General features: G+C 37.6%; 1 protein-coding gene across 5 annotated transcripts in view; it reads left to right on the top strand.

Annotated features, from left to right (window-relative positions):
• Positions 1-19210, top strand: part of LOC139733356 (synaptotagmin-7-like) — a 294612-nt gene extending 275402 nt beyond the window's left edge. For all 5 annotated transcript variants that reach the window (XM_071644195.1, XM_071644193.1, XM_071644192.1 and 2 more), the window contains 4 exons: positions 408-526; positions 6005-6174; positions 12040-12154; positions 13228-19210. In XM_071644195.1, coding sequence (XP_071500296.1) covers positions 408-526; positions 6005-6174; positions 12040-12154; positions 13228-13538 — 715 coding nt within the window. In that variant the 3' untranslated portion in view covers positions 13539-19210. The remainder of the gene's footprint in view (positions 1-407; positions 527-6004; positions 6175-12039; positions 12155-13227) is intronic.
• Positions 19211-19876: the final 666 nt, after the last annotated feature.

Below are 19876 nucleotides of genomic sequence, written 5' to 3'. Positions count from 1 at the left end.
TGCTTGATAGTTGTGTGATGACATACCTAAGTGTGAAGAGTGTGTGATATATCTATGATGTGAAGAGATACAGAAAGTGGCTTGATAATCCCCATTGTGCATCAGTTCAGCGCAGAAAGCATATTCATTATGTTTTATAGTGACAATATCAAAAAATAATCTTTTCAAGTAGAAATATAGATTCAAGAGCTAAATTCACATTGTTAACCTGTTTAGGATGGACTGATTTTGCTACAACAAACATTTCCAGTAGACACCTGCCCAAGTATACTCAGGACTAGTCTTCAACAGGTTAACTAATGATAGTAAAGCTGTCATTTATGTAAAACATAATGTCAGAACTGGGGTGTATTAGAAAGCTATTCAAGCAATCACCGTTTTGTTTGTATTATCCCTCTCCCCCGCAGTGGCACCAGTGACCCATTTGTGAAAATCATGCTCCTGCCAGACAAGAAAGTCAAAATGGAAACCAAGGTGAAGAGGAAAAACCTCAGTCCCATCTGGAATGAATCCTTCCATTTTGAAGGTAAAACACATTATATCATTCCTTTCATTTTTTTTTTAAATTTTGATGTTGTCGTTTTTGTGTGTTAAGAATACATCAGCAAAATATGTTAGGACAACTTTCCAGGGTGAATAGAATCTGTTAGCAGTCTTTTTGGCCCATTTCCCTCAGAATGGTCAATGTCTGGGTCAATTTGTCAAAGTATTGTCAGCTTTTTACTCAGCCTGGGGGTGGATTTATTCATGTCCCTTCTGAATCACCTACCTGTGTGCATTCCTGTATTTCAACCTCACATTCCATGTAAGACAAAAAGTCGCTCCAAACCCTCTGCCTGTACTATTGTAAAACGAGGAATTTTCGCGTGCATTTTAATTTCACGAATTTCGCGAGCGCCAAAATTCGCGAAATTAAAATGCACGCGAAAGTTCTTGCCTACACTACATGCTTTGAACGCCAGTGGCAATTCGCGAAAATTTCATGCCACGAAAAAGGCTGTCGACTCCAATTCGCGAAAATTTCATGCCGCGAATATATCATGTTTTACAGTATTTCGCTATTCAGAATATTAACCTTCTCAACATTGAAAACTAGTATAGTTTAAGGTTGTTTTGTCCTGCAAAGGATTTTTTCCTTCGGCAAAGGCATTTGCCCGAATGGCGACTTCCTCGCCGCGGAATTCAGTTGGCAAAGGGTCTGAAAACCAGACAATACCAAATTGCGTTTGTTTACAAGCAGAGCGCCACTACGACAAAATATTGAAAGGTTTGAATTAAAAGCCCGGGCCGAGCCCGGCAGTGTAAACGGACAAAATTGCGGGGCTCGGCCCCGCAATTGAGGCTGGGCTCGGCCGCGGCTCGGCCCAGCCCCGCACTGTAAACGGGGTCTATCTCAAGACTCACACATGTAAAAGAACCCACTTCATTCATCACGAGGAGTTAGATATTACCCCTTGGAATGGTCCACCTATCCTTCCCACACAAGGAAAATAGGCAACAATGCCGACCCCTCGTGGTTCACTTGAGGCGACTAGCAATAATCAACAGACAGTATCAACTAGGCACATTGTGCCAGACAAAAAGAAGAAGAAGAAGATACTGTCTGCAAAAGGAAGTGAAAGAGTGGCTGTCATTATTTATTTGTTTATCTATTTATTTATTGGTTTTATTTATTTCATACTGCAGGGTTGGCCTGCTCAGTTTGTAAAAATGCTTTCCAAAGGCTCCCTGCAGTAACAACAATTACTGACCCTACTGATTTGTTTTCTCCACAAACTAACACCATTTCTTGTTTCACTCAAATCATTTATTTTCCCATAGATTGTTCAAAACACAAACACAGATTCAGTCTATCAAAAAAATATCTCTCTAAGTATTAAACATTTTCTGTCCTTATCTTTTTACCAAACTTTAGTGACCCTGTTAGTAGTTAGTGTTTTTATCGCCAAACCAGGCAGTCAATAGCCTACTCTGTATATTGTCGGCTGAGAGCCAGCTTGATATCCGCACTATACTATGGCCATGGCAATGGTGTCCCTGTGATTATTACTAGACATGTTTCAAGTGTGAACAGGGTTATTTGTATTGAAGATATTACTGCTCTATAAACAGTCATGAGAAAATTAATGATTTTATGTAAATGTGGACAAGTGAGCATGTTTCTAGCCAATGTTATTTATAAAATTCTATTGAGTGGGCATGTTGCTTGTAGAATAGAGCGCACACAATTGCAGAAAGCTTGAGTAAGCACAATAACCAATATGACCCTGTCATTTCTAAAAGATAGTCTAAGATGTGAGTCATGCTTCAAATTTTTGTATGCACTTTTCTTAAATTGTTATATATTACAAGTGAGACTCTTTTAATTTCTAATTCCCATGATTTAGACAGAAAAAGAAGCTCTTTGGATACAAAGCATGTCATTTGATGGATGTGATTATGATTTGATTTTGAAGTGCAAGATCCATACTATTCAAGATGTGTAAGGCAACAGCAAGGAGGAAGTAGTGCAGTATTGTGTCTCTGTGTGTGTTAGAGCACCGCTTTCTCCACCGCAATCCATATTTCAGTCCAGTTTTGATGAACTGTAATAATGGAATATTTTCAATTAGCACGCTTCACGCTTCATCGATACTAGGAATAGTGATTAGTTTCCTTCAGTGCCCAGTAGATCCCTCACACACCTCCTCCCCTCCCTGCATGGACACACATACATGGCAATGTGTACTACTCTTCTGCCTCCTCCACCAAATTCAAATACACGAGCAAGTGAGAGAGAGAGACAGAGACGCAGACAGACAGACAGACAGACAGAAGAAGAGAGACGGAGAGAGGGAGTTATTTGTTGATTGCTAGTAGATAGCAGTAAAGGACTCAATAACATCAGAAAGAAAAGAGTACAGACATGCATTACAAGTGAAATATATGGCCAGGAGTAAAAACATGCATTTTATTAATGAAATGTATGATAACAAGTACATCTACTTGTAAAAAGTTATTCATACATGTCCTATAGGTCCCGTAAATACATTTGCCTGGGTGTGTTCATGTTACGTACGAGACAGCCCCATTATTTGATGAGTATGAAAACAACCTCTTTCCACTTCTTCTGTCTCTCTCTACTTCTTTACCTCTCTCTCTGTCTACCACTATACATGTATCTCTCTCTCTATCTCTCTCGCAGACACACTTTTTCTCTGCCTCTTCCTTAATTTTTCACCTGATTTCTTTCTCTGTACAGAATAGCGAATGCCTGAACCAATTTTCTATTACTGGCACATGTATCTCCAGCAGTACTTCAGCTTCCCATGCATTTGTTTGTTTGTGTTTTTTCCTTACCTCACCTTCTTGGTACAAACCCATGTGTATTCCTGTTTTTACCAGTTTCGTTTCTAATCCTTTCCCAAGAGCCTTCTTCTAATTGTATTCCCTGGCATGTATGCCGGAGGATACTTTGGATTCCGGCTACAAACCTTGACAGATTTCTTTAAAATTTTGTATGGAGGTTCATATTGGTAATATCTCCACACCTATACCTTTGGGTGATGCTGCCCCCAGTGTTCCATCTTTTATAGGGTAAAATGCCGTATTTTTGTGCGTAGTTTATGTGCGCTCTAGAGGTCACATTTGTGAACGGATTTTGTTGAAATTTGAAAATTATTTGCTTCAGAATGGTCTCATATTCAAGTAATGTGCAGTTTAATGTTTCCAGGTTAGCATGCCTGTACAGTGACGGGGCGATTAAACTTTACTTGAATATGAGACCCTTCTGAAGCAAATAATTTTCACACAACAATAGATATATAATGTACTCTTTAATGAATCCCACAAGAATTGGAACGATCATCCCCCAGCATTCTCACTGATTCCCACTGATCAGTTACTAGCCATCCCCTTTAACGTCCACCCTGACATAAGCTGTAAAAACTAGAAATGTCGCTACAGCGACTGGTTATACCCCCGCCAAACAACATTTCATAAGCTTTGGTCAAAACAATATTTCATAAGCTTTGGTCATAAAACTGAGGAAGTAGTTAAATCCGCAAGATCTTTCCTTGATCTTCTGCCATTAATATGCCGTTACCATGGCAACGTACTTTCGGGTACTGTCGAAAAATGCGTCTTGCACATCTACAACCAAAGGCACACATCTGTACCAAGTTTCATGGAAATTGGGCAAAAACTGAGGAAGTAGTTTGCAACACAAAATTTTCCATCATTTTGGCTCATAATATGTGAGCTGTTACCATGGCAACATACTTTTTGTCACTGTCAAGAAATGTGTCATGCTGACCTATATCCTAAGACAAACATTCAATATGAATTCCATTAGAATTGGAAGAACACTGATGAAGCAGTTTTGCCATGAAGCATTTTGCCCTATATTTTACCAATAACATGCCGTTACCATGGCAACACACTTTTTGCCACTGCGGAAATATGTGTCTTGCACATTAACATATTCAGATGAACATCTGTACCTAATTTCATAAAAATTGATCAAAAACTGTGGGAGGAGTTCGCGACGCAAGATTTGTACCCATTTTTGCCCATAATATGCCGTTACCATGGCAACGTACTTTTGGGTACTGTCAAAAAATACGTCTTGCACATCTACAACCCAAGGCACACATCTGTGCCAAGTTTTATGGGAATCGGTTGAAAACTGAGGAAGTAGTTCGCAACGGACCGACCGCCCGACCGACCGCCCGACCGTCCGCTGACTCCTATATACCCCCTTCAAACTTCGTTTGGTGGGGGTATAATAATCTATGTGAAGTGGCAGCTTGATCATATGGTAGCAAAGGCAGAAAAAGAGGAGCTGTTCCATTTTTTTAAATGAATGATATAAGCAAAACATCCATCTAATCATGCTGATAAAGTAGTAATATTGACCCGGATGACACCCATGCTAGTTTGTAGTGGAATGTGAGATTCTGTAGGGATGGAACCTTCACTGAACTCACTAGTCAATGAACTATGGATTTCCACATTTACATCCATGGCTTCTTTGGTTCCATTAATGTTTGTGATATAAAGAATATTGCTGCAGTATACTGTCTTATCATATCCTTCATTAACAAAATCCTGTTCGCTGTTTGGTCTACATAGCGTCATGTGACCAAGCAAACCATTGTTATGTTGAAGACAAAATGCTAATTGAGAAAATTGTGCCTTACCATGATGTCATATTCATGTTATTCATCGATGGCATGTGTCAAGTGCTATTGGTATCAGCCTCATAAACCACTGTGTGAAATCATGACCACTGCACGTTGTACACTTTATGAGCGTCTATGCTGCAATATGTAAACAAACAACAAAACTAGATAAACATTATTGTAAGTGAAAGCATTTTGTATTTTTTTTAAAGATGTGTATGAGGATATAAAACAAATATATCATAAACTATTTCAGGCCTCCAATAAAATTATATAAATTCCTTGGTGACAAAAATTGCACTAATTTCTTCACGGCTGCAGCCATCAGAAAATACTGCTATTCCTTTCATTTCATAATGCATGATTTCAACCGGAGGCTCTCAGTACAGTGTTCATGTTGTTCATTTGTGTAACAGCACACACTCTTTCCTATACTATGTAGTGATGAGCTAATCTAGTGTGCATGCTTGCCTGTAAGTTGCATCCCTTCCTGGACAAATAAATGTTCCATATGATATTTTATATGAAAAATCTTACTGTACCCTGATTAAAGACTGTCAGAATGTACTATTTTCCTTCCTGAGCAGTATGTAAGGCCAAAGACTCTCCATATACAGCATTGCTCAGTAAACTCATCTGTTGCCCAGTGAATCATTAGTTGATATGATGAAATAATTGACAGTTTTTTCATTCTTGCATTGCTTTGGCCATCTGGGAATCTCTTCTCAGCATTCTGTGAGATAGCCATCACTGAAGCTTTCATCACAAAGAAGTAAAAGAATAAAGTGTAACCCTTGTCCAATCATTGTGATTACTTTGACAATTTTTTTTTTCTTTACCAGGCTACCCATATGCCAAGATTCAGGAGAGAGTGTTACATCTCCAGGTGCTAGATTATGATCGTTTCAGTCGCAATGACCCCATCGGAGAGGTCAACCTACCCTTGGCTGAGGTTGACCTGACCCATGAGCGGCTGTACTGGCGACCTCTGACTCCCAGCAAAAAATCCTCGGTGAGTCCATGATTTAGTATTTGAGGGAAAGATACAAAGTATGTATAGGACATCCATGAAGTGTGTTAGAGGAGAAAACAGAGAAGAACTTCGAACAGGAGGGACATTGTTACTTTGAAATACACCGTATTTTATACTGATTAAATAATATGAATGTACCTGCACATACGCAATCTATTTTTTTTAACAAGTCATCAAAAACATGACTGTGTCCTGGAAATCGGGGCCTGGTGGCTGTTGCAATGATAAAGCTGTCCCACAGTTGACTTTTAAAGTCAATAGCTGGGACTATTGTGGGAACCAATTATGAAGAATCCTCTTCAGTGACAAGGAACAAATGACAATGACCAAAGACAAATAACATTCAGAATAATTATGTCCTAAAGTGAATATTGGACCTTTTTTTTTTAGCTTGTGACGTGCATGGAGGGGGGGGGGGGGGGGGGGGGAGGAACAAAGTGCCCCAAATTTTATATTTCAGTTTCCTTTTGAAAACCCCGCGATGGATTTTCACCAACCTTGGGAGGTGGAATCCTATGAGGAATATGGTCTTAATTTTCTCAAATGAGCTCCATACACCCTTCAGCCTAGGGTGCCCAAAAGCCCTCAAAGGAAGAAATCTGTAAAAATCTTCTTCTTTGAAATAGAAGACATACAGCTTAGTGCTATGAGTTAGTACATTGGTGGCTGTAGTTTTATGTTGATTTCAGGGGTGCCCCCCCCCCTTTAGTTTGTTTCTGTCAAAATCCAGGTTAAGGTTCACTTTTGGCCAGATGATATATCATCATTCAAAGTTAGAAAATAACATGTCATAATTGCTGTACAGCGAGAGGGACTGGAGTCTGGTTATATTTGTGGAAGTGGGAGGTTTACTCCTTCTCATAGCAGTCCTGTAACTGTATGAGTGGGCCTATGAGATATGGTGATTTCACCTAGACAGCGTTTGTTTCGTTCTTCTCGCTAAAATGATTCCACAGTTTATGAAAATGACACCAACAATAGAACAACAAAAAAGTACATACAAAATGGTCTTTGCTGTTTGTTTTCATCATTTGAGAGGCATTTCTATACAAATACATGTGGCATCTTACCATTCCCACTGCCCTTAAAAGAAGAAGCTCAGAAATGGAGATTATCCAAGCAAGAAAAATACCTTTCATTATTACTTTGCAATAGCAGAGAATAAAGGGGAATTGCTTTAAAATTCAATAAAGCACTATCAATTAAGTAATCTAAAACACTTTCATGTTGAAATTGTGTGTTTAATTTACTGAATATCCACAACAAATCGAGTTTGTAATAGGTCAAGTTGTCCGGTCGTACATTTACTAGATATCCACAACAAATTGAGTTGGGTCAAGTTGTCCAATCATAACCCGACCCTGGACACCTCCACCCACTGGGGCTGTCCAGGGTTGGGATATGCCGAGTGTGAGTTGTCCAACCCCCAAAGGAAAAGTGTTGAAAGGTCGGGTCAAAGGCTCCCTGGCTTGCACAATGAATGTTCCTTTTAACCATTCCTTCAGTTGCAAATGTCTTGTGATACAGTACTGTCTATTCAATAGGGTACTGCTTAATCAGGTACTCCACTTAATTGACTTACAAGCTGAAAAAACATTTTCTAATGCATTTTATATTTTACTGGATAGTCGGGTAGGCATTCCGGTTAAGGGTAGGAATTTCCCAGGTTAACCTGATCTATTTCCATAGCTTCCCCGCAGAAAGCCTTTAAAATTTGTGGGAAAAAAAAAAAAAAGATTATGAAGAAACTGTGAGGTGCGGTAAGTCGATAGAGAGCAACTGATGTACAACTGATTCGCCATATCGCTTGTACAAAGTAGATGCATTTATGCATGCTCCGAAAGAACCCTTGCACCAGCATCACACATACTACCAAAATCACACACACACACACACAGCGATACACTGATCACTGTACACATGCCTATAGCTAGGTCTTGAGAAAAACAAAGAATTCTTGATATTGCCAATGTGCAAAAAACTTTTGCATATGCTGCATAGCCCTGTCACAGATGCACTGTGGTATTCCTTGGGAGCATTGTTGCTTCTGGTTGGTTTGCGCGTGTCTCAGTTCCCATTCAATTCACTGCAATTTTCATCTGCTCTTCTTTCGTTAGTGCTTTTTTCTTTGGTTAGAATTAAGCTAAAAAAGAGCTTAAAACTTTTACATTTTACTGATTTGTGGTCACTAGAGTCATGGTTCGCTACTGCGAGGCTTCCCTGTGCTGGTCACGTAGTGGAAAGCGAAGAAATCTTCAACAACAAAAGAATACCCCTAGATAAAGAGGAAATGTGACCCGAGTGCACATTCAGTCAAAACTGGATGCAAGTTTGTCCCCTGAGCTATCCCATCATGCATCTGAAGCAATGCTCGACTCGTGGCACCCAGGTATTGATGATACTGAGAATTAAAGGGAACGCAAACCCAAAGAGCAATGTGGATTGAGTGAAAGCAGTAACAGCAGTAGAACACATCAGTGTAATTTTGAGGAAAATCGGGCAATCGATGCAAAAGTTATGCATTTTTAAATTTTTGGCGTTGGAACTGCTGGGTAAGGAGACTACTAGAGGTTATGACGTGTGAGTGGACTACAATATAAAGAAAATATAAAGGGAATTCAATAAAAAAATCATTTTTAATGAAAATAACGCATTTTATCAACTTGATACTGACATACAGGGGTAGCACTTATTCCCCCTGCTTTCTGAAAGCGGTTAGTCAAGTACTCTTTCATTTTGCTAGAAAAGTGAATTTTTGCTGAATTTTCTCTGAATTTTCTTTGTATTGTTGTCCACTCACACGTCATAACCTCTAGTAGTCTCCTCATCCAGCGGTTCCAACACCAAAACTTCAAAAATTCATAACTTTTGCATCGATTGGCTGATTTTCCTCAAACTTTCACTGATGTGTTCTACTTGTGTTAATGCTTTTACTCAATCCACATTGCTCTTTGGGTTTGCGTCCCCTTTAACTAACTCCAATGAGACTCTAACCTTTCTTCATTGAAAATAAACATACGGTCGCCTTTAAACACATGGGGACACAGCATAATTTGTTGCTGCATTTGGTTGCATACCTTGCATAGGAATCTAGCCACAAATGACACATTTAGAATCCTGCATGTGGCTTGATGAGGACTCTGGGCTGCATACAGATTATTAAAAAAATTACGCTGTAGACACTAACTATAGGCTGCTGTGAGACTTCAGATGAGCTGTTGCTGTAAGTGACATACCATGCTGTGTGTCTGATACAGAGAGGTGTGTGATTAGTATGGGGTATCTATGTTGTGAATGAATTAACATGCTTTCCAGTTGATCGGGTACTCCACATAATCGGATAAAAAATGCTCTGCCAGGCACTACCCAATTGTGCAGAGACTACTGTAATATGATTTGGTAGAAAGGTAAAGAAATGAATAATCAATTATGTACATAAAATGATGAGGGTGAAGGCAAACTGTCACTTAACCAGGCCCCCCCCCCCCCCAAAAAAAAAAAGTTTTAATTCCAGTCTTAACATAAGCTTTGAAAGTGCAGAGGGAATATAATGTTGGCATGAGGGATAGAAAAGAATTTGAAATATTCTGTAGTGAAAAAAGGGAGGTTTAACCCATTGAGGACGGGCTGATTTTGCTACAATACGCATTTCCCATAGACACCTGCCCAAGTATACTCAGGACTCAACGGGTTAGAGGTCAGTCCTCAAAATCAGTGGACAATGAGCAATAGACCACATCCAACTGGAATAAACAAAGGGCCAAATGATTTTTTTTTTTCAGAATAAACCACATCTAACCATAATAAACAAAGGGCCAAATTATTTTTTTGCAGAATATCATAATGATGCTAGGAAGTGCAGGTTCTCTCTGTTGACTGCACATTGATATCAAAGTGCTCTAGTTTTGTAATGTCTCTGCCACGAAGTGGCGCCGGAGGCATTATGTTTTCGGGTTGTCCATCCATTAGTTGGTCCGTCCGTAATAGATTTTGTAGACAATGTAACTTAAGAACCATATGAGCTACCCAAACAAAACCTGGCATATGAATGTATGAGTGGACGAAGCTGTGCCTATTATCTTTTGCGTGCACATGCTATTAAAAGGTCACAGGTCAAGGTCATCAAATGCCAAAATTTAACTATTTCCTCCACATCTCTGCAATGCCTAAATGTATTATCATGAAACTTATTGTATACATGTATTACTTTCTATAGGGAAAGTTTGGGTCACAGGTCAAATGAAAATGCTAACGTGTCAGTTTTGACCTCCATATCTCCGATATGCATGCATTGCCTGACATTTACTCTCTTTTAAGTGTCGGGTCATGAGGTCATAGGTTAGGCTGAAATTCTAAATTACACATTTTATGCTTAATAACATTATTTACTCCATACTCTCAGGGCTGCCAACACTGGAAACTAGTTGAGAGTGAGACTCCCATAGGCCAATGCTATAATTTAGGAGTCAATGAGTGAGATCAATAGAAATGCATGCAAATGAAATGAAGTTTTAGAGTGAGAAAGGACCAAAATGAGTGAGTCTGACGCTCGATGCGTTAGAGTTGGCAGCCCTGTACTCTGGAAATCATTTAATGTACAGTACTTATTGGTGTAATTAAACTTGGTAAATACAATTTTGAACATATATCACTACACAGTGATTACAGTGTATGCAGTAATATTCTAAAATTTCACCTGTTTTCCATATTTTGAATCAAAGTAATGTCATGGAAATTGGTGTATGATTACAAGAAAATAGTTATATGCCAATCATGTGAAATTGTCATCTCACACCTTTGTATTTATATTGAGACAGACTGTTGAGCATTCAGGTGAAGTTTCACCTAATTACCTTCACCAAGGGATGAGGTTATATTTTCATTGGCGTTTCTTTGTTGGTTTCTCTGTCTGCAAAATAACTCAAAAAGTTGTGAATGGATTTGGACGAAACTTACAGGAAAGGTTGAAAATGACTAAAGTAACAGATGATTAAATGTTGGTAGTATTGGTAGTGATCCAGGAATTTTTGTGGAATTTGTGAAGGATTTTTTTATATTTTGGCAGGTAGAGTCAATGAACTTGGGAGTTTAAGCTGCGCATTCTGAAGGTTTTCATACGCGCACTAAAGTGCATGCTCTAGTTTCTGCTAAGGCTAGGCGCGCCACGCAGCTGGAAGTGGACATAACAAAAGGCTTCTATACCAGTACTGGGAAATCGGGCGGCTTTCAGCATGCATACATATGGTTGGAAATCACTGATTTCTATGGAAGAACAAAACCAGTGGTGGAAATGAGCTGCTTGGATGAGGTCTGCGCTCTCAGAGTGCTTCTTTAGTTTATGATATGTTATTTTAGTATTGTATAGTCATATTTTTTCTGTGCCATTTTCATGAGAAATATGAAGATAAATTGAAATTGAAAATTGAAATTTAACAATGGCAGCATGCTCTGTTGATCTATTGGGAAAATAAAGTGATATGGTGGAGACATACCACTTGCCATAGCAACATTTTTAGTTTTGTTATATTTTAGTAATCTAATTGTGGAATAAGAATACTGTAAGCTTCTCCATGAATAAATTGTGAGCAGTTAGTGTTTTTAAATCATCTATGTGCTGCTTAATGTCTTTGTAGACTGGCTTTGTCAGTTCAATACTGGTTTATGTGTCATAAACTGTCCTCTTTTGTCTGTATGAGGATGTCACAGATGTAAGATAGATTATATGGTTCTCATGGGCTTACCAAATGAGGGTGTAGAGTGTTTGTGTTACATTATAATATCTCTGTTTTAACCATTGAATTGATATATTTTCTCTGTTTCTTTTTCTTTGTGTGACATTTGCAGGGTAAACTTGGGAGTCTACTTGTATCTCTGTGCTATGCGCCGACAGCAGGCAGAATTACCATATCAGTGTTAAAATGTGCAAACCTTGCTGCAAAAGACATTACGGGAAAATCAGGTGAGAACCCCCTGGATGTTTTATATATTCTGCTTCTGGTTAGGACTTTGTCAGGTTAGAGTTGTGCATCCAAAGTCTTAATGTACATTTGTAAACATCCGGGGCAATGATGTATGACGGTCATGCTTCGCCCCAGTTCCACCACACACCGAGATGTGATCCGTATGCATTATACTCTTCTTGGCACAAGAGGGCGACATTGTCCCAGAACATCATAATTCTTATGTGAATATGCATGGTCATTGTACCATTACTATGCCCTGACATTCATAGAATATATGCAAGCACGTTTTGATAGACATGTCATCTACTTCATTTTTACTCCATTATCATGGATGTCACTCTAAAGTCAATAAGAATTGCCCCTGGTACCGTAGCTCAAAGGTTCTTTGAATGTAAGTTGCCCTGGTAATGAGTGGGAAACCCTTCCTACAACCCCCTGTATAAACTTGTGCAAAGGTGGTACCAAAATATGCTGCAAACAGAGAGCCTCCACCCCTCTCTCCCCTTAAATTTAATGTTTGAGATCACATAACATCATCACAATGTACTCTACTTATAACAGAATAAAGTTATTTCAAGAGAAGCAGGGGAAGACACTCGGCCTAGTCTAGTCTGATAAGAAATAAGTCAGTTTCTGTGATACGTTCAAAGTTGACTTATTTATTGCTAAGACACAAAGATTGAGATATCAGAATTTCCTGTCTCATTTCTTGTTTGTAGATACAATATGCAACTGTTTAATTCTCAATCTTATAACATAAACTAATCATCGATTTTGGTGTTTATTTGCTGTTAGCTTTTTCATGTAATCATTTCCAGCCTTATAAAACTGTGCGTGTCACTTAATGATGGTGATGAGGATATTGGCTATGGATTGTGAAATTTATCTTGGGATGTACTAAACAGAAATAGTGTAGAAACCCTGCTATTTTAGTTGGTTTATAAGTACACACACACACACACATGCACACATGCACAATATCTTCCATATTGTACATTATTAGACCTTTGTTTCAATAAACATCATGGAAACCTGATGGAAGAGCTTTCCCTTTCTTCATTCCATTTAGACCCATATGTGAAAATCTGGCACATGCACAAGGACAAACGAATAGAGAAGAAAAAGACGGTTGTAAAGTATCACACCCTGAATCCTGTCTACAATGAGTCCTTCGTCTTCAACATTCCCCTGGACCGGATACGGGATACCACCTTTGTCGTCTCTGTAGTGGACAAAGACCGGCTCTCCAAGAATGACATGATAGGAGGTATACTGCTTGGGGCTCGAGCATCACCGTCAGAGATGTCCCACTGGAATGAGATGATGAGTAAGCCACGGACTAACATTGCCAAGTGGCACGTCTTGAAAGGGATGAGTTGATGTCCCTTTTTAGGAGCGAAGGAAACATGATCAAGGATTGCTTATATGTCATATACATTTTTAGGATGATCCTGTGCTTGGGACTGGCTGGCTGTTTGATGCCTGTAAATGCATTTATTCATGACCTGTAAATGTGATCTGTCAGAAATAAAGGAGAGTTCCAAGAGTGTGGTCCCATATTGGCAACAGGAAAAGCACCTGTCCAAGATCAAAGTGTCACCAAGATGGAGTTGAGAAAGAAATCTGTTGTTGCAAGCAAGATTTGACATTCCACTTAGTAGGCATACTGTCTGCAGATATTTCCTGGAGATACTTAAATTAGATTGTTACTATATTTATCATATAAAACATGGATATTTATACACATCTCATCATTGTTATGTGAATTTTTGCCTCCTATGCTCAAGAAGGTGTTTGCAATAATGTGCTGAGAGTAATGATTGTAGGAAATGGGAAAGAAATAATGAGAAATGGAAATTGGAAGTAGTGCATATCAGTTATGTGTATTGTAGAAGCCACTTATTACTATGAAAACTGTGGTATGTGTAGGCATTCATAAATATACTGATAGATGAACTGTGTATGATTACAATCTTGTATTAAGAGATGTCATGTGCGAACTTGATTCACAAGTAAGTGGAGATGTACTGCCTTTCTCTATGGATGTAACAAAGCGATTGGCATACTGAACTTAGCAATACAGTATCACCCCATGCCAAAATGTACCTGTATTTGGCAACAATCTTCATTATATTTGGGAAAAGTATGTTTGTATGACTAAGGTGCCTATTGGTCTTTTTTATCAATTATCAGCTCTTTGATGCTGAAATGAATCATTAGAGTCTCAGAAAGAGATGATGGCACAATGGAATGTATTACTTATGAGCAAAGAATGTCAGATGTAATGTTTCTTAAAACCTTGCTGGTGTGTACAGTTAACCTCTTACTGGTGACATTTATCATCAGAACAGAGAAAAGGTATAGTTACTTCACAATACTTCTCTCATATTTGACGAAATATTTCATTTCAAAGCAGAGACAGAATTACTAGGAAGACTGACTCCAAAGAGAATTCGACTGTAGGCAGTTAACTTATGAAGAGGAGAGGATAGTAACATCTCTCTTCCTGCTATATTATGAGACATGATATGTACTTGAATACTAGGGGTTTGCATATAAATCCTATTTGTTGCAACATTTCTTAGAATGTCTTGTCTCAGTGTGCTTCTGTCAAGGTCCTTTTTCTTGTTTGTTTATTCACCTAAAATGTACTTTCCATTATGTAAGGAGCTAAAAGATTTGTGAGAACTTTGAGGCAAAGGCTCTCAAATGAGTGTTTAGGGACTACAGCTTGAAAGATGATAAACATCAGATTAAGTAAAAATAAACAAATTCCTAGATTTTATGCATCTAGCATATGGTGAACTTGGAATGATTACACTGCTATGTGAAAATCACCCAGCTTTGAGTCCCATCTTATAGGAAAGTAATTTTCTTGCTCACAGACCAAGTTTTGTTCTGTTTTGTTTGTGTTTGTGTTTGGTTTTTTCTGCTGTAGCTACAGTACCAAGTTAGATTTTTTTTTCAACCTGTCATTCATCTTCATGAACTTGGGACCTAGGACCTATGCTATAATGTCAAGTCATAGTGTTAGTGTGACAGACTATGTAATTACTTTTACTTGTTTACCCTCTGTGCCCTAAACTCTGATGACAGTCGTCTGATGAGGTGTTTATGAATGTGTCAATGAATAAGTAGATTAATTTATACACTGGAGAGAGAGAGAGAGAGAGAGAGAGAGAGAGAGAGAACATGCCAGTCTACCAATACTCTGTTTTTGCTTTGTTTGTTTGGTTAGTGGGTTTTTCTTTTTGTGTGTATGTGTGTATATGTCTGATTCTCTGACAAAATAATGTGGCATGTATGGTATCACCTGGTTCATAACAATTTTGTCTTGATTATAATCTTCTTGATCACAAACAGATTCATGAAAAGCTTTAAATTCTTATTATTGACAACTTATGTCTGTTGACCATAAATGACGTTATCAAGCAAAGAGACTAGTGGTTTGTTCAAGTGGAAGTAATTGGTATGTATTTTAAGATTTTTCAACTGTTTCATCTGTGTTTACTTTCATGTATATATTTTGTTAGCAGGTAATGTAAGACTCACTTGCATTCTGCCATCAGACTGTGCCCCTGTAATGGACAATAAGAAATGGTGTTTGATGATGGATATAAATTGAAGATTTTTGCTCAAACACACACTTGCTAAAAAATCATGCATACGCAATGTACACACACACTTGACAAAGTCATGTAAAAATGTGTCTTATGTACACCTTCATTCAAAATGACAAAATCGTGGCATCTAAATATTTTGCTATGCATGTGTTTTGCTTCTCTTGACTGTCTGAATATATTAATCATAAATACTCCATTTTGGTACTTTTTTTATTAAAAAAAAGGACTCATTGTTTTATAATCACATGTCAAACATTGAGCATTATTCATAGCATTATTTGCTTGAAAAAAAAGTAAAATATTTGCCCATTCATTGTGGATGCCACATACGCCAAGTGTTAAAATCAAAGCAGTGTGAAATTATTATACCTATTATCACATTGAAGGACTCTGTGGCTGAAATATGTGTTAAAAATGTTTGTTAAATGTGTTAAGAAATAACGTTGTTAGAGAGCATTTAGATTCATAAACATGACTTAACCAAACTAAAATGACCATTTGTTGAAGCGTAAATCATATTTGTAATTCTAATTCTAAATTGCCATAATGTTATTTTTACAAAAAATGATATTTCATGCACTTTTGTGCCTGTTATTCAGCATCATACTACATGTATGTGATTTAGGCACATATGATTTTTTTACTTCTATCATTTTTTATTTGCAAATAAGAAGTACAGATATATCAAACCTTGAATTATCGTGCAGTGTTAAGATATGATAAATTGAGTTTACAGACCAATTGGAAAGAAAGAAAAAAAAAAAAAAACAAATCTCTGTTTTCTTTTTTCCCTGGACAGGGTTTTCTTTGTACCATCATTTACAATAAATTGTATATTCTATTCCTTAAAGCTGTGACAGAATGCCTTAATTTTAAGTTACATTGTGAAGTTTGATATACCTTTTGATATTACTTAGACATTTGAAATGTGGGAAATTCAAGTGTGAGTTGAACTATCTGCTGCTGGGTGTTTACACACGTGGATACCATTCTGTTAGTATTTTAATCCTTTAAAAGCAAGGCTTTGCTACTCTGACCACCTGTAAACTAGTGGAAAAAACTCTATAAGGCAAAAGCTAGATAGTTTTGTCAATTAGGAGAATATTATTATTAATAATATGCATGAGTCATATTACTCCTGTGAGATGGTTTGCTCTTTTTCTCATGTAATATGGATGCAGGTACAGCAGTGCAAGAAATTTTCATTTTGCCTGTGGCAGAGTTACAAGAAGAAGTCATTATAGTCCATCAGGAGTATTATATCTTCTTTTTTTAACATGTGTGCAAAATATGGTGCAGAAAAGAAGAAAGAGTTGGATTTTTATGGTTCATTGTTGCAATCAGTATTACTGTTACTGATATGCAAGCCCCCGACAACACTCCATACAATTTGAGCAGAGATTCTAATGACATCTCTCTCTCTCTCTCTCTCTCTCTCTCTCTCTCTCTCTCTCTCTCAAGTTGATATATCTAAAATTGAATTATATTTCACTTGTTTTCCAGAAGTGATGCACAACTGAGTTTTAGTGCAAAAATTTCCTTTGATGATATGTGGGTCTTACGTGAAAGTCATTTTGTAACAGCTGAATTCCAGCAGGTCATTGTCTAAAACCTCTGAATGATGCTTGTATTTGCAATTGTGTATGGAGAAAATGTTACATAATCATAAGTATGTTCCCTATGTAAAGTAGATTAAATTTCACCCTTCTCATAGTTGAACTCTGCCATGATGTAGCAGCCATTTTAAAATAGTCAATGTATATATATATATATATATATAGGTATGTTTTGGCAAACCTCAGGTCGTTACCACAATCAGATTAAAGAAAATGTTCAACTATTTTTGGGTAATTTGTGCTATAGCCAATGAATTATATAAATGGGTCTTGACATGTCAGATCACTAGGAAAGGTTTATTGCTCCAGGTAAAGCTCCATTGTAGCAATGAAAATCTACACCACTGAGAAAACAAAATAAGTAGCCATACACATTTCACTTTTCCAAGATGTTCTTTACTGAGATAGATAGTGATGGAAATTTTTGCACACTCTTCTGCTGTGTACTCTCCTGCATCAAAAAAAGAAAAAAAAAAAAGAAGAAAGATTGCAAGTATTTGACTTTCTTGATTGTAGTTGTGTGCTTCTATGCCTTTAATGATAAATGCATGTATTAAACTAGAAGTTATTTTGAAAAGAATTATCAAACTTTGTGCATGAAAAGTTTTGCTGACTGGCAATTCCATGGCACCTTTACAGAATAGCACTGTGTATTTATTTTGTATCCCATGGCTAAGTTATTACATGTGATCTTACCAAAGTGTACAGCCGTAGGTAGTAGGAAAGTAGAATTTTGTATCTAATATGCTGTTTTTTATGTTATTCTTGTTTTTTAGCAATATGAATTTCTCAAGGAAAACAATATCTAATATCTTGGTTTGATTCAAGTGACATCAAGTAAATATGTAAATGGCTTGGAGCGTGAAAGTCAACTGAAAATGATGAAATTTCTTAGTTTTATCAGTTTTTATTTGTTCTGTCCTTGATTGAAATGATGTACAAGCGAAATCATGCAAGTTTGGATTTTTAATAAGTCTGTATGGGCAGTAAATCTTTTTAAATCCAAGTTTATCAATATTTTTTAGCACACTTTTGTCAATCACTGAATTGACAGAAATGTACTCTACTCATTGATGCCAAAGTGTTTATTTATTTTTAGTTTTGTTTGTTTTGGGCAGCTCAAAGTTTAATTTAACCTATCATTACAAAGATAACACAATTTTCATTTGACCTGAAGCCTTGTATCCTTTATAATTTGGATAACATGAAAGGCCAATGAAAGTGTAGATCTTCAGTTCTTAGTTTTCATGCAATGGCTAAGGGTTATTGGAAGACTGCCACAATATTTTTGAGAGGATGTTCATGAGTATTCCAGCCTGTAGTAGTTTGAATTCAGGATGCCCATTTTATCTTCAACTGATTGTGTGATACGTCCTTATCATCCACCAATGAATACATTTCACTTTTTGAGCAAGAGTTTAAGTTGCTTGTAAAGGCAGATGTAAGAATACCCATGTGATTTGTCTGTGATACAGGACAGAGAAAAGTAACGGTAATCTGTTTTACCTTTTTCTCTCTAGCCATCGAGTCCATACTGGAAGACATGTTTTGTAAATGGTGTGTGTGTGCATGTGTGTATTTATGTGTTATTTTATTTTGCAAGGGTAGTCATATGTGTAATCCCACAGATGGCAGGTCTTTACAGCAAGTAGGCATATTATACTGTTATGAAGTCTACAAGCAAGGCATATGAGATAGAGACTTTAAAAAGGTGATTCATTACAGGGGGTATCTCACTGAGCGGCGAACGTAGTAAATTTTCGATATTGCCAGGGTTTGTAAAGGGTTGCAAAACGTTTGTTAACAGTTGCAAGAAAGTTCCCAAATGGTTTTTCTTGTCGCAAAGAAATTTTGAACATGTTCAAAATTCCTTTGCGAATTTGTATTTTCACTAACAGTAGCAAACATTCGCAAAACACTCTTAAGAATTCGCAAATGGTCGTAATACGGTGCCGCTAACCTTTTTTGTCTCGCCCACCGGAGGTGAAGGCGAGACTAAGGGATCCAAATGGCGTCCGTCCGTCGTCCGTCCGTCGTCCGTCCGTCGTCCGTCGTCCGTCCGTCGTCCGTCCGTCGTCCGTCCGTCGTCCGTCGTCCGTCACAAATGTTAAAGTTTACCTGCAAGACTCTCTTATGATGCATAACTTGGCAACTGTTATAGCAATGGCAGCCACACTTGGGTGATAGAAGCACTAGGGGTATCTTCATGTTATGGTGTTGTCAGAGGTCATGTGATGAGGTCAAAGGTCATTTGAGGTCATATATTAAAGGGTATGTGCAAGACCCTCTTTTCTATGTTAAAGTTTACCTGCAAGACTCTCTTTTGACAAATAACTTCACATAAGTTGCTTGGATTACAACCTAACTTGGGTCATAGATGCACTGGGGGTACCTTCATGTTATGGTGCCGTTGGAGGTCACAGGATAAGGTCAAAGGTCATTTTGAGGTCATACGTTAAAGTTTACTTGCAAGACTCTC

Source organism: Diadema antillarum, unplaced genomic scaffold (assembly GCF_040938485.1).
Source record: "Diadema antillarum isolate AM-2024a unplaced genomic scaffold, OU_Dant_1.0 seq00000472_RagTag, whole genome shotgun sequence".
In the NCBI taxonomy this organism is placed as follows: Eukaryota; Metazoa; Echinodermata; class Echinoidea; order Diadematoida; family Diadematidae; genus Diadema; species Diadema antillarum.
The sequence above is the reverse complement of the archived record's forward strand: the minus strand, read 5'-3'. Positions and strand labels throughout refer to the sequence as shown.